Source organism: Salvia miltiorrhiza, chromosome 7, assembly GCF_028751815.1.
Source record: "Salvia miltiorrhiza cultivar Shanhuang (shh) chromosome 7, IMPLAD_Smil_shh, whole genome shotgun sequence".
NCBI classification, from domain to species: Eukaryota; Viridiplantae; Streptophyta; class Magnoliopsida; order Lamiales; family Lamiaceae; genus Salvia; species Salvia miltiorrhiza.
Window position 1 is genome coordinate 35,491,011 of NC_080393.1, and position 12,286 is coordinate 35,503,296.

The 12,286-nt window shown below is 37.6% G+C and overlaps 3 protein-coding genes across 3 annotated transcripts; all 3 read left to right on the forward strand.

Moving 5' to 3' along the window:
* Positions 1-1,278: 1,278 nt before the first annotated feature.
* On the forward strand, positions 1,279-3,704 carry LOC130996191 (uncharacterized). Its single transcript, XM_057921700.1, has 7 exons — positions 1,279-1,560; positions 2,030-2,121; positions 2,240-2,281; positions 2,370-2,457; positions 2,724-2,814; positions 3,102-3,202; positions 3,321-3,704. The coding sequence occupies exons 1-5, from the start codon at positions 1,430-1,432 to the stop codon at positions 2,800-2,802; spliced, it is 432 nt and encodes a 143-aa protein (XP_057777683.1). The 5' UTR covers positions 1,279-1,429; the 3' UTR covers positions 2,803-2,814; positions 3,102-3,202; positions 3,321-3,704.
* Positions 3,705-5,380: 1,676 nt separating this feature from the next.
* LOC130996192 (uncharacterized) lies at positions 5,381-8,036 on the forward strand. The gene is made up of 7 exons (XM_057921702.1): positions 5,381-5,901; positions 6,363-6,454; positions 6,573-6,614; positions 6,703-6,790; positions 7,057-7,147; positions 7,435-7,535; positions 7,654-8,036. Exons 1-7 carry the CDS (start codon positions 5,771-5,773, stop codon positions 7,775-7,777), a joined length of 669 nt encoding a protein of 222 aa, XP_057777685.1. The 5' UTR covers positions 5,381-5,770; the 3' UTR covers positions 7,778-8,036.
* Positions 8,037-9,943: 1,907 nt separating this feature from the next.
* LOC130996193 (uncharacterized) lies at positions 9,944-11,501 on the forward strand. Its single transcript, XM_057921703.1, has 5 exons — positions 9,944-10,227; positions 10,697-10,788; positions 10,907-10,948; positions 11,037-11,124; positions 11,391-11,501. The coding sequence occupies exons 1-5, from the start codon at positions 10,097-10,099 to the stop codon at positions 11,434-11,436; spliced, it is 399 nt and encodes a 132-aa protein (XP_057777686.1). The 5' UTR covers positions 9,944-10,096; the 3' UTR covers positions 11,437-11,501.
* Positions 11,502-12,286: the final 785 nt, after the last annotated feature.

A 12,286-nucleotide genomic window follows, 5' to 3' on the forward strand; every position in this document is an offset into this window, starting at 1 on the left:
ATGGTATGTATTACTCACACAGCTATAACATGAACAATGACGTCAAATGTGGTTGCGCAAGGCATCTTCATGGTGGTGTGGCATCTGCAGAGTTGTGCGCACAAGCTAAACATCAACCCCATTACAGAGTTGATAAACACTCCAAACATCATTTCCTATTTACTTTCCTCCTTCTGTCCTTCCAATACAAACTCAACATACAAATTTTTCAGAGCAATTACAACTGTTGTGATCAGTGGCCCCATTATTGCTCCCTGCAACAAGTCAAGCAAGATTTTCCATAATGAGTGACAAAGTGCAGAATCAAGACAATAACATGAAATTTGCCAATGAATCCTAGCATGTAACATCTACAAAATCTCACATTTACAAGTTGTAGGCTAAAAATGACTATCCCTTTAAATGAGAGCTAAATGGAGCTATTTATAGGAAAGAGAGAAAGTAAGGCCCATTAACCCACTAGCCTTAAATAAATGGGCCCAAGCCCCTATTACATGAGCTTCGCTTCTTAATCGAACCGAGAGTCGAGCTACGCTGCTGTAGTAATTCCCTGTTAAGTCCAACTGAACCAAATATTAATAATAATAATAGCATGAATAATAAAGATAAAAGGAAAATACTATAGCCCTGTTTAGCACAGCGCTGGTGCATATTTCAGTCCTCATCAGGTACTTTACATAATTAGCGCATAGAATAGAATGCTTTGTTTTACTCCCTCCGTCCACGAAAGAACTTCCTATTTTTCCTTTTTGGGACGTCCACAAAAGAGCTTCCTACCTATTTTTGGACTATACCCCACCACTTATAATCCTCTTACTTTTCACTTTTCACAACTCCCAATATTAATTATAACACATTTTCACCACTCCCAATACACTCAACTACCTTTCTTACACACTCAATACACTCAATAATATTTTTACTTAAAACCCGTGCCACTCCTTCCTAGGAAGTTCTTTCATGGACGGAGGGAGTATAATTTAGGGTATTTTTTTCCTATCAAACTTAAGGATTTGGGCATTTTTGCCTATTAACATTAATTTGAAAGTATATAAAGACTAGTCATTCTTATCGAAATAGGCTGGCATTGCTTCGAGGCCGTCCCTCGGCCCATTAGAAGTATGTAAAAGCCCGATCTATAGAATGTGGGCTGTTGGCCCATTAAGGGCGATCCGAGTCTGAGCCCGATCCCGTCTAAGGAGAAAGGGTTATAGTTGTAAATTGAGTTGTCGAGCTCTCTATTTCGTCCTTACCTTAGATTACATTATCCGTCTCCCACAGAAATTCCCAAATCGAAAGCATCTCCGATCACCTAGGGTTTTTGATATCTCACTTGCCGACCGATTGTCAAGACTATCAGCTCTTCCAGACTTATTCCTATAGATCGTAGCTCCAGTTTTGAGAATCTCCAGCAAATTAAGGTTCCGTTATGACGACGACGGCAAGACCTACGTGGGCACCCGCGAAAGCTGGGAATGAACAAGGGGAAACTCGAATCTTCGGTCCATCTCAAAAGTATTCGTCGAGGGGCATCGCTTCTCATACTACCCTCAAACCCAGGTTCATTCTTTACACATTTCTCATCCTCAACTTTGCTTAGGTTTTTTTTTTCCTTGAAACTTTTTAGGGTTAGGTCCTGTTTATGGTATATTGGTAGAATTGGAGTATGTAATAAGGGAATAAGGGAATAAGGGAATAATGGATGTTTATGAAATCAATGCAATTTATATTATGTTGGCGTCGAACTCTTGATGATATTTTCTACATGACCTATCTGATGTATATGTGGTCTCATCTTTTATTTCTCTAATAAAAAAATGGTAGGAAATTTAATGTGAATTTGAGGGATTCCTCACTCTTTGGTCTAAGCTGCCTTAGTCAGTCTTTCTGGGTGAATAATGGGAACAATGATATTTTCTTGTCTTTATTGAGGACACGCGCAATTCAGTATTCTCTATTTACTCGTACATTTTGAATCTTTGATGCCAATGTTATCTGAATGACAGTTTATCTTGTCCTGACGGTGCAGAAAGGAAGGACAAGACACCCAAGACGAGGTGCAAAGGAGAAATCTCAGGGACGAGCTAGAGGATCGAGAGAGGAGGCATTTCTCATCAAAAGGTTAGTGTTTTTCCATGTCCAACTGAAGGATATATTTCACTTCTGAGTTCGAGTATCTAGTTGTCACTTCTCAAGTGATTTCATTTGTTGACTTGAATCTCTATTCTATGTTATGCAGAGGATAGAGATCGCCGGAAAGGAAATCATCTTCTCTTAGAAGGTATATGATGCATGATTGCTTGCTTGAAGTTTGAAAATAGGAACCTTATACTTTTCTTGAAGAAGTAATTGCTCTACTCTATTTACAGGGTCTAGGAGAGAAGTTGAGGACCGAATTGTTCCACGAAGTATAGATGCAGATGATGCTGATGTGGATGCTCAGAGTGATGATGATAGGTTTTTTGTTTTCTATTTCTCATCTACTTTTACCATGCTATTGTTAATTCTTGTCTGTTGTCATATAGCGGCGTTTAATGTATTGCTGTGCATTCTTCTATAATTTTTTTTCAGAGGGCCAGTTCAGACTAATTTTCTATGATCCTCTTTTGTTGTTTTCACTTCTTAATAGAACATTGAAATGTGAAATGTTCTTTTCTCTTTGCAGAAACATCTTTTCTTTGCTTGGTAATTGCTAATTCAATATACCGATCATATTTTTGTAGTGATGATGAAGATGATGACGATGACGAAGAAGCACTTCTGCTTGAGCTTGAACGTTTAAGAAATGAAAAAGCTGAGTAGAAAGAGCGAGAAGTAAGCCGTGTGTTTTTTACTTTTCAAGATTTTTGAACTACCAGTTATTCCTTTTGTATCGTGTTATAAATTTTCCAATTTACTTAACTTGCCATTATTGAAGAGTGATGCATCTTTATCGTACCATCCGTCTGCGAGTAAGATGGGTCTAAGGTGCTAATTTCCTGTTATATAGGTGGAGTGTGTATGGTTGGACTTCATATTAGTCCAATTCTTGAATTATGCTGTTCACTATTTGAAAAGTGTGGTTGTGAAGATAAACTAATAGAGTTCTTATCTTTGTGTAGGAACGGGAAAAACAAGAGGAGGAGTTGAAAGCTAAAGAAGAGCAACTTTTGCGTGGAAATCCTCTGCTAAATAATCCAACTTCCTTTAGTGTGAAGAGAAGGTACTATAAACCATTCCTTCTCTTTTGTCTCCTTGGTTTGGGGGTTGCGTCTCTTCTCACTTCTTGTATGTTTTCTTATAATGACAAGTTAATCATTCTCTGAATTCAATTTGTTCAGGTGGGATGATGATGTGGTTTTCAAGAACCAAGCTCGCGGTGAGACCAAGACTCCTAAGCGCTTCATCAATGACACCATCAGGAATGACTTCCATCGAAAATTTCTCCATAAATACATGAAATAATGTCTTCGCCATTTCACTCATAGAGCTCTGAGATGTGGCCTGATATTGAGAATTGAGATCCCCAATGAAACAATTCTTTGGTTTCAATTTATGTGGATTGTATCTTTTTTCTTAACTAATGAAGGATTGTGGGTTGTTTTTTTTCTTTTTTTCTTTTTAAAATAGTACTATAATATAATTATTGTGTAGCGTGAACTCGGAACGCCCAGTCCTTGATATACATGGTTGTGTTGTTAAATATGAAAGGTGCCATAATTTTATGATGGGTGAAAGCGGATGCTAAGTTTGTTGCCATGTATTGTGAAAGATGATCGTGTTTCACATGTCTGTTGTGCGAGTGAAAGCCGTATGGAAGCTTTCTTGGGTTGCCTGCTTACCACCACCTCTTTTCGTTTTAAGCGTCATGTTTATTTTGCTGTTTATGACAAGTGTACAAAATTTGGAAAGAAAGATGTGCTATGCTTTGAGCTATTGTGAGGCCAATAAAAGATGCTCTATATGGAGGTGTTTAAGAGTGTTTGGTTTACATGATTCGATTAGTGATGAATGATCCGCTCCTACACTCTAATCATGCAATTAGATTATTATTTATCATCTCAAAATTAGATTTATTATTTAATCAAACCAAACACCCCTATGTGTATTATTCTGTCACCTCCAAATCACATGAAGAACAACTCTTGGAAACTTGATTGTTGTGCCTAACGTATACATTTTCATATCAATCAAACCACCGTTTCAAACTCACTGACTCTTGGCTTTATAGTTGCTTGATTAGGTTCATTTCATCGAGGGTTTGAATGGCAATCTTCCAAAGTTGAATGTAATGCAAGACTATCAAAGGATTGAAGAAAAAATATCAATCAACAAAGAAGATATGATAACACAATTTTGGACACATGGTATGTATTACTCACACAGCTATAACATGAACAATGACGTCAAATGTGGTTGCGCGAGGCATCTTCATGGTGGTGTGGCATCTGCAGAGTTGTGCGCACAAGCTAAACATCAACCCCATTACAGAGTTGATAAACACTCCAAACATCATTTCCTATTTACTTTCCTCCTTCTGTCCTTCCAATACAAACTCAACATACAAATTTTTCAGAGCAATTACAACTGTTGTGATCAGTGGCCCCATTATTGCTCCCTGCAACAAGTCAAGCAAGATTTTCCATAATGAGTGACAAAGTGCAGAATCAAGACAATAACATGAAATTTGCCAATGAATCCTAGCATGTAACATCTACAAAATCTCACATTTACAAGTTGTAGGCTAAAAATGACTATCCCTTTAAATGAGAGCTAAATGGAGCTATTTATAGGAAAGAGAGAAAGTAAGGCCCATTAACCCACTAGCCCTAAATAAATGGGCCCAAGCCCCTATTACATGAGCTTCGCTTCTTAATCGAACCGAGAGTCGAGCTACGCTGCTGTAGTAATTCCCTGTTAAGTCCAACTGAACCAAATATTAATAATAATAATAGCATGAATAATAAAGATAAAAGGAAAATACTATAGCCCTGTTTAGCACAGCGCTGGTGCATATTTCAGTCCTCATCAGGTACTTTACATAATTAGCGCATAGAATAGAATGCTTTGTTTTACTCCCTCCGTCCACGAAAGAACTTCCTATTTTTCCTTTTTGGGACGTCCACAAAAGAGCTTCCTACCTATTTTTGGACTATACCCCACCACTTATAATCCTCTTACTTTTCACTTTTCACAACTCCCAATATTAATTATAACACATTTTCACCACTCCCAATACACTCAACTACCTTTTATACACACTCAATACACTCAATAATATTTTTACTTAAAACCCGTGCCACTCCCTCCTAGGAAGTTCTTTCATGGACGGAGGGAGTATAATTTAGGGTATTTTTCCTATCAAACTTAAGGATTTGGGCATTTTTGCCTATTAACATTAATTTGAAAGTATATAAAGACTAGTCATTCTTATCGAAATAGGCTGGCATTGCTTCGAGGCCGTCCCTCGGCCCATTAGAAGTATGTAAAAGCCCGATCTATAGAATGTGGGCTGTTGGCCCATTAAGGGCGATCCGAGTCTGAGCCCGATCCCGTCTAAGGAGAAAGGGTTATAGTTGTAAATTGAGTTGTCGAGCTCTCTATTTCGTCCTTACCTTAGATTACATTATCCGTCTCCCACAGAAATTCCCAAATCGAAAGCATCTCCGATCACCTAGGGTTTTCGATATCTCACTCGCCGACCGATTGTCATGACTATCAGCTCTTCCAGACTTATTCCTATAGATCGTAGCTCCAGTTTTGAGAATCTCCAGCAAATTAAGGTTCCGTTATGACGACGACGGCAAGACCTACGTGGGCACCCGCGAAAGCTGGGAATGAACAAGGGGAAACTCGAATCTTCGGTCCATCTCAAAAGTATTCGTCGAGGGACATCGCTTCTCATACTACCCTCAAACCCAGGTTCATTCTTTACACATTTCTCATCCTCAACTTTGCTTAGGTTTTTTTTTTCCTTGAAACTTTTTAGGGTTAGTTCCTGTTTATGGTATATTGGTAGAATTGGAGTATGTAATAAGGGAATAAGGGAATAATGGATGTTTATGAAATCAATGCAATTTATATTATGTTGGCGTCGAACTCTTGATGATATTTTCTACATGACCTATCTGATGTATATGTGGTCTCATCTTTTATTTCTCTAATAAAAAAATGGTAGGAAATTTAATGTGAATTTGAGGGATTCCTCACTCTTTGGTCTAAGCTGCCTTAGTCAGTCTTTCTGGGTGAATAATGGGAACAATGATATTTTCTTGTCTTTATTGAGGACACGCGCAATTCAGTATTCTCTATTTACTCGTACATTTTGAATCTTTGATGCCAATGTTATCTGAATGACAGTTTATTTTGTCCTGACGGTGCAGAAAGGAAGGACAAGACACCCAAGACGAGGTGCAAAGGAGAAATCTCAGGGACGAGCTAGAGGATCGAGAGAGGAGGCATTTCTCATCAAAAGGTTAGTGTTTTTCCATGTCCAACTGAAGGATATATTTCACTTCTGAGTTCGAGTATCTAGTTGTCACTTCTCAAGTGATTTCATTTGTTGACTTGAATCTCTATTCTATGTTATGCAGAGGATAGAGATCGCCGGAAAGGAAATCATCTTCTCTTAGAAGGTATATGATGCATGATTGCTTGCTTGAAGTTTGAAAATAGGAACCTTATACTTTTCTTGAAGAAGTAATTGCTCTACTCTATCTACAGGGTCTAGGAGAGAAGTTGAGGGCCGAATTGTTCCACGAAGTATAGATGCAGATGATGCTGATGTGGATGCTCAGAGTGATGATGATAGGTTTTTTGTTTTCTATTTCTCATCTACTTTTACCATGCTATTGTTAATTCTTGTCTGTTGTCATATAGCGGCGTTTAATGTATTGCTGTGCATTCTTCTATAATTTTTTTTCAGAGGGCCAGTTCAGACTAATTTTCTATGATCCTCTTTTGTGGTTTTCACTTCTTAATAGAACATTGAAATGTGAAATGTTCTTTTCTCTTTGCAGAAACATCTTTTCTTTGCTTGGTAATTGCTAATTCAATATACCGATCATATTTTTGTAGTGATGATGAAGATGATGACGACGACGAGGAAGCACTTCTGCTTGAGCTTGAACGTTTAAGGAAAGAAAAAGCTGAGCAGAAAGAGCGAGAAGTAAGCCGTGTGTTTTTTACTTTTCAAGATTTTTGAACTACCAGTTATTCCTTTTGTATCGTGTTATAAATTTTCCAATTTACTTAACTTGCCATTATTGAAGAGTGATGCATCTTTATCGTACCATCCGTCTGCGAGTAAGATGGGTCTAAGGTGCTAATTTCCTGTTATATAGGTGGAGTGTGTATGGTTGGACTTCATATTAGTCCAATTCTTGAATTATGTTGTTCACTATTTGAAAAGTGTGGTTGTGAAGATAAACTAATAGAGTTTTTATCTTTGTGTAGGAACGGGAAAAACAAGAGGAGGAGTTGAAAGCTAAAGAAGAGCAACTTTTGCGTGGAAATCCTCTGCTAAATAATCCAACTTCCTTTAGTGTGAAGAGAAGGTACTATAAACCATTCCTTCTCTTTTGTCTCCTTGGTTTGGGGGTTGCGTCTCTTCTCACTTCTTGTATGTTTTCTTATAATGACAAGTTAATCATTCTCTGAATTCAATTTGTTCAGGTGGGATGATGATGTGGTTTTCAGGAACCAAGCTCGCGGTGAGACCAAAACTCCTAAGCGCTTCATCAATGACACCATCAGGAATGACTTTCATCGAAAATTTCTCCATAAATACATGAAATAATGTCTTCGCCATTTCACTCATAGAGCTCTGAGATGTGGCCTGATATTGAGAATTGAGATCCCCAATGAAACAATTCTTTGGTTTCAATTTATGTGGATTGTATCTTTTTTCTTAACTAATGAAGGATTGTGGGTTGTTTTTTTTTTTTCTTTTTAAAATAGTACTATAATATAATTATTGTGTAGCGTGAACTCGGAACGCCCAGTCCTTGATATACATGGTTGTGTTGTTAAATATGAAAGGTGCCATAATTTTATGATGGGTGAAAGCGGATGCTAAGTTTGTTGCCATGTATTGTGAAAGATGATCGTGTTTCACATGTCTGTTGTGCGAGTGAAAGCCGTATGGAAGCTTTCTTGGGTTGCTTGCTTACCACCACCTCTTTTCGTTGTAAGCGTCATGTTTATTTTGATGTTTATGACAGGTGTACAAAATTTGGAAAGAAAGATGTGCTATGCTTTGAGCTATTATGAGGCCAATAAAAGATGCTCTATATGGAGGTGTTTAAGAGTGTTTGGTTTACATGATTCGATTAGTGATGAATGATCCGCTCCTACACTCTAATCATGCAATTAGATTATTAGTTATCATCTCAAAATTAGATTTATTATTTAATCAAACCAAACACCCCTATGTGTATTATTCTGTCACCTCCAAATCACATGAAGAACAACTCTTGGAAACTTGATTGTTGTGCCTAACGTATACATTTTCATATCAATCAAACCACCGTTTCAAACTCACTGACTCTTGGCTTTATAGTTGCTTGATTAGGTTCATTTCATCGAGGGTTTGAATGGCAATCTTCCAAAGTTGAATGTAATGCAAGACTATCAAAGGATTGAAGAAAAAATATCAATCAACAAAGAAGATATGATAACACAATTTTGGACACATGGTATGTATTACTCACACAGCTATAACATGAACAATGACGTCAAATGTGGTTGTGCGAGGCATCTTCATGGTGGTGTGGTATCTGCAGAGTTGTGCGCACAAGCCAAACATCAACCCCATTACAGAGTTGATAAATATTCCAAACATCATTTCCTATTTACTTTCCTCCTTCTGTCCTTCCAATACAAACTCAACATACAAATTTTTCAGAGCAATTACAACTGTTGTGATCAGTGGCCCCATTATTGCTCCCTGCAACAAGTCAAGCAAGATTTTCCATAATGAGTGACAAAGTGCAGAATCAAGACAATAACATGAAATTTGCCAATGAATCCTAGCATGTAACATCTACAAAATCTCACATTTACAAGTTGTAGGCTAAAAATGACTATCCCTTTAAATGAGAGCTAAATGGAGCTATTTATAGGAAAGAGAGAAAGTAAGGCCCATTAACCCACTAGCCCTAAATAAATGGGCCCAAGCCCCTATTACATGAGCTTCGCTTTTTAATCGAACCGAGAGTCGAGCTACGCTGCTGTAGTAATTCCCTGTTAAGTCCAACTGAACCAAATATTAATAATAATAGCATGAATAATAAAGATAAAAGGAAAATACTATAGCCCTGTTTAGCACAGCGCTGGTGCATATTTCAGTCCTCATCAGGTACTTTACATAATTAGCGCATAGAATAGAATGCTTTGTTTTACTCCCTCCGTCCACGAAAGAACTTCCTATTTTTCCTTTTTGGGACGTCCACAAAAGAGCTTCCTACCTATTTTTGGACTATACCCCACCACTTATAATCCTCTTACTTTTCACTTTTCACAACTCCCAATATTAATTATAACACATTTTCACCACTCCCAATATACTCAACTACCTTTTATCCACACTCAATACACTCAATAATATTTTTACTTAAAACTCGTGCCACTCCCTCCTAGGAAGTTCTTTCATGGACGGAGGGAGTATAATTTAGGGTATTTTTCCTATCAAACTTAAGGATGTGGGCATTTTTGCCTATTAACATTAATTTGAAAGTATATAAAGACTAGTCATTCTTATCGAAATAGGCTGGCATTGCTTCGAGGCCGTCCCTCGGCCCATTAGAAGTATGTAAAAGCCCGGTCTATAGAATGTAGGCTGTTGGCCCATTAAGGGCGATCCGAGTCTGAGCCCGATCCCGTCTAAGGAGAAAGGGTTATAGTTGTAAATTGAGTTGTCGAGCTCTCTATTTCGTCCTTACCTTAGATTACATTATCTGTCTCCCATAGAAATTCCCAAATCGAAAGCATCTCCGATCACCTAGGGTTTTCGATATCTCACTCGCCGACCGATTGTCAAGACTATCAGCTCTTCCAGACTTATTCCTATAGATCGTAGCTCCAGTTTTGAGAATCTCCAGCAAATTAAGGTTCCGTTATGACGACGGTGGCAAGACCTACGTGGGCACCCGCGAAAGGTGGGAATGAACAAGGGGGAACTCGAATCTTCGGTCCATCTCAAAAGTATTCGTCGAGGGACATCGCTTCTCATACTACCCTCAAACCCAGGTTCATTCTTTACACATTTCTCATCCTCAACTTTGCTTAGGTTTTTTTTTTCCTTGAAACTTTTTAGGGTTAGTTCCTGTTTATGGTATATTGGTAGAATTGGAGTATGTAATAAGGGAATAAGGGAATAAGGGAATAATGGATGTTTATGAAATCAATGCAATTTATATTATGTTGGCGTCGAACTCTTGATAATATTTTCTACATGACCTATCTGATGTATATGTGGTCTCATCTTTTATTTCTCTAATAAAAAAATGGTAGGAAATTTAATGTGAATTTGAGGGATTCCTCACTCTTTGGTCTAAGGTGCCTTAGTCAGTCTTTCTGGGTGAATAATGGGAACAATGATATTTTCTTGTCTTTATTGAGGACACGCGCAATTCAGTATTCTCTATTTACTCGTACATTTTGAATCTTTGATGCCAATGTTATCTGAATGACAGTTTATTTTGTCCTGACGGTGCAGAAAGGAAGGACAAGACACCCAAGACGAGGTGCAAAGGAGAAATCTCAGGGACGAGCTAGAGGATCGAGAGAGGAGGCATTTCTCATCAAAAGGTTAGTGTTTTTCCATGTCCAACTGAAGGATATATTTCACTTCTGAGTTCGAGTATCTAGTTGTCACTTCTCAAGTGATTTCATTTGTTGACTTGAATCTCTATTCTATGTTATGCAGAGGATAGAGATCGCCGGAAAGGAAATCATCTTCTCTTAGAAGGTATATGATGCATGATTGCTTGCTTGAAGTTTGAAAATAGGAACCTTATACTTTTCTTGAAGAAGTAATTGCTCTACTCTATTTACAGGGTCTAGGAGAGAAGTTGAGGACCGAATTGTTCCACGAAGTATAGATGCAGATGATGCTGATGTGGATGCTCAGAGTGATGATGATAGGTTTTTTGTTTTCTATTTCTCATCTACTTTTACCATGCTATTGTTAATTCTTGTCTGTTGTCATATAGCGGCGTTTAATGTATTGCTGTGCATTCTTCTATAATTTTTTTTCAGAGGGCCAGTTCAGACTAATTTTCTATGATCCTCTTTTGTGGTTTTCACTTCTTAATAGAACATTGAAATGTGAAATGTTCTTTTCTCTTTGCAGAAACATCTTTTCTTTTCTTGGTAATTGCTAATTCAATATACCGATCATATTTTTGTAGTGATGATGAAGATGATGACGACGACGAGGAAGCACTTCTACTTTAGCTTGAACGTTTAAGGAAAGAAAAAGCTGAGCAGAAAGAGCGAGAAGTAAGCCGTGTGTTTTTTACTTTTCAAGATTTTTGAACTACCAGTTATTCCTTTTGTATCGTGTTATAAATTTTCCAATTTACTTAACTTGCCATTATTGAAGAGTGATGCATCTTTATCGTACCATCCGTCTGCGAGTAAGATGGGTCTAAGGTGCTAATTTCCTGTTATATAGGTGGAGTGTGTATGGTTGGACTTCATATTAGACCAAGACTCCTAAGCGCTTCATCAATGACACCATCAGGAATGACTTCCATCGAAAATTTCTCCATAAATACATGAAATAATGTCTTCGCCATTTCACTCATAGAGCTCTGAGATGTGGCCTGATATTGAGAATTGAGATCCCCAATGAAATAATTCTTTGGTTTCAATTTATGTGGATTGTATCTTTTTTCTTAACTAATGAAGGATTGTGGGTTGTTTTTTTTCTTTTTTTCTTTTTAAAATAGTACTATAATATAATTATTGTGTAGCGTGAACTCGGAACGCCCAGTCCTTGATATACATGGTTGTGTTGTTAAATATGAAAGGTGCCATAATTTTATGATGGGTGAAAGCGGATGCTAAGTTTGTTGCCATGTATTGTGAAAGATGATCGTGTTTCACATGTCTGTTGTGCGAGTGAAAGCCGTATGGAAGCTTTCTTGGGTTGCCTGCTTACCACCACCTCTTTTCGTTTTAAGCGTCATGTTTATTATGATGTTTATGACATGTGTACAAAATTTGGAAAGAAAGATGTGCTATGCTTTGAGCTATTGTGAGGCCAATAAAAGATGCTCTATATGGAGGTGTTTAAGAGTGT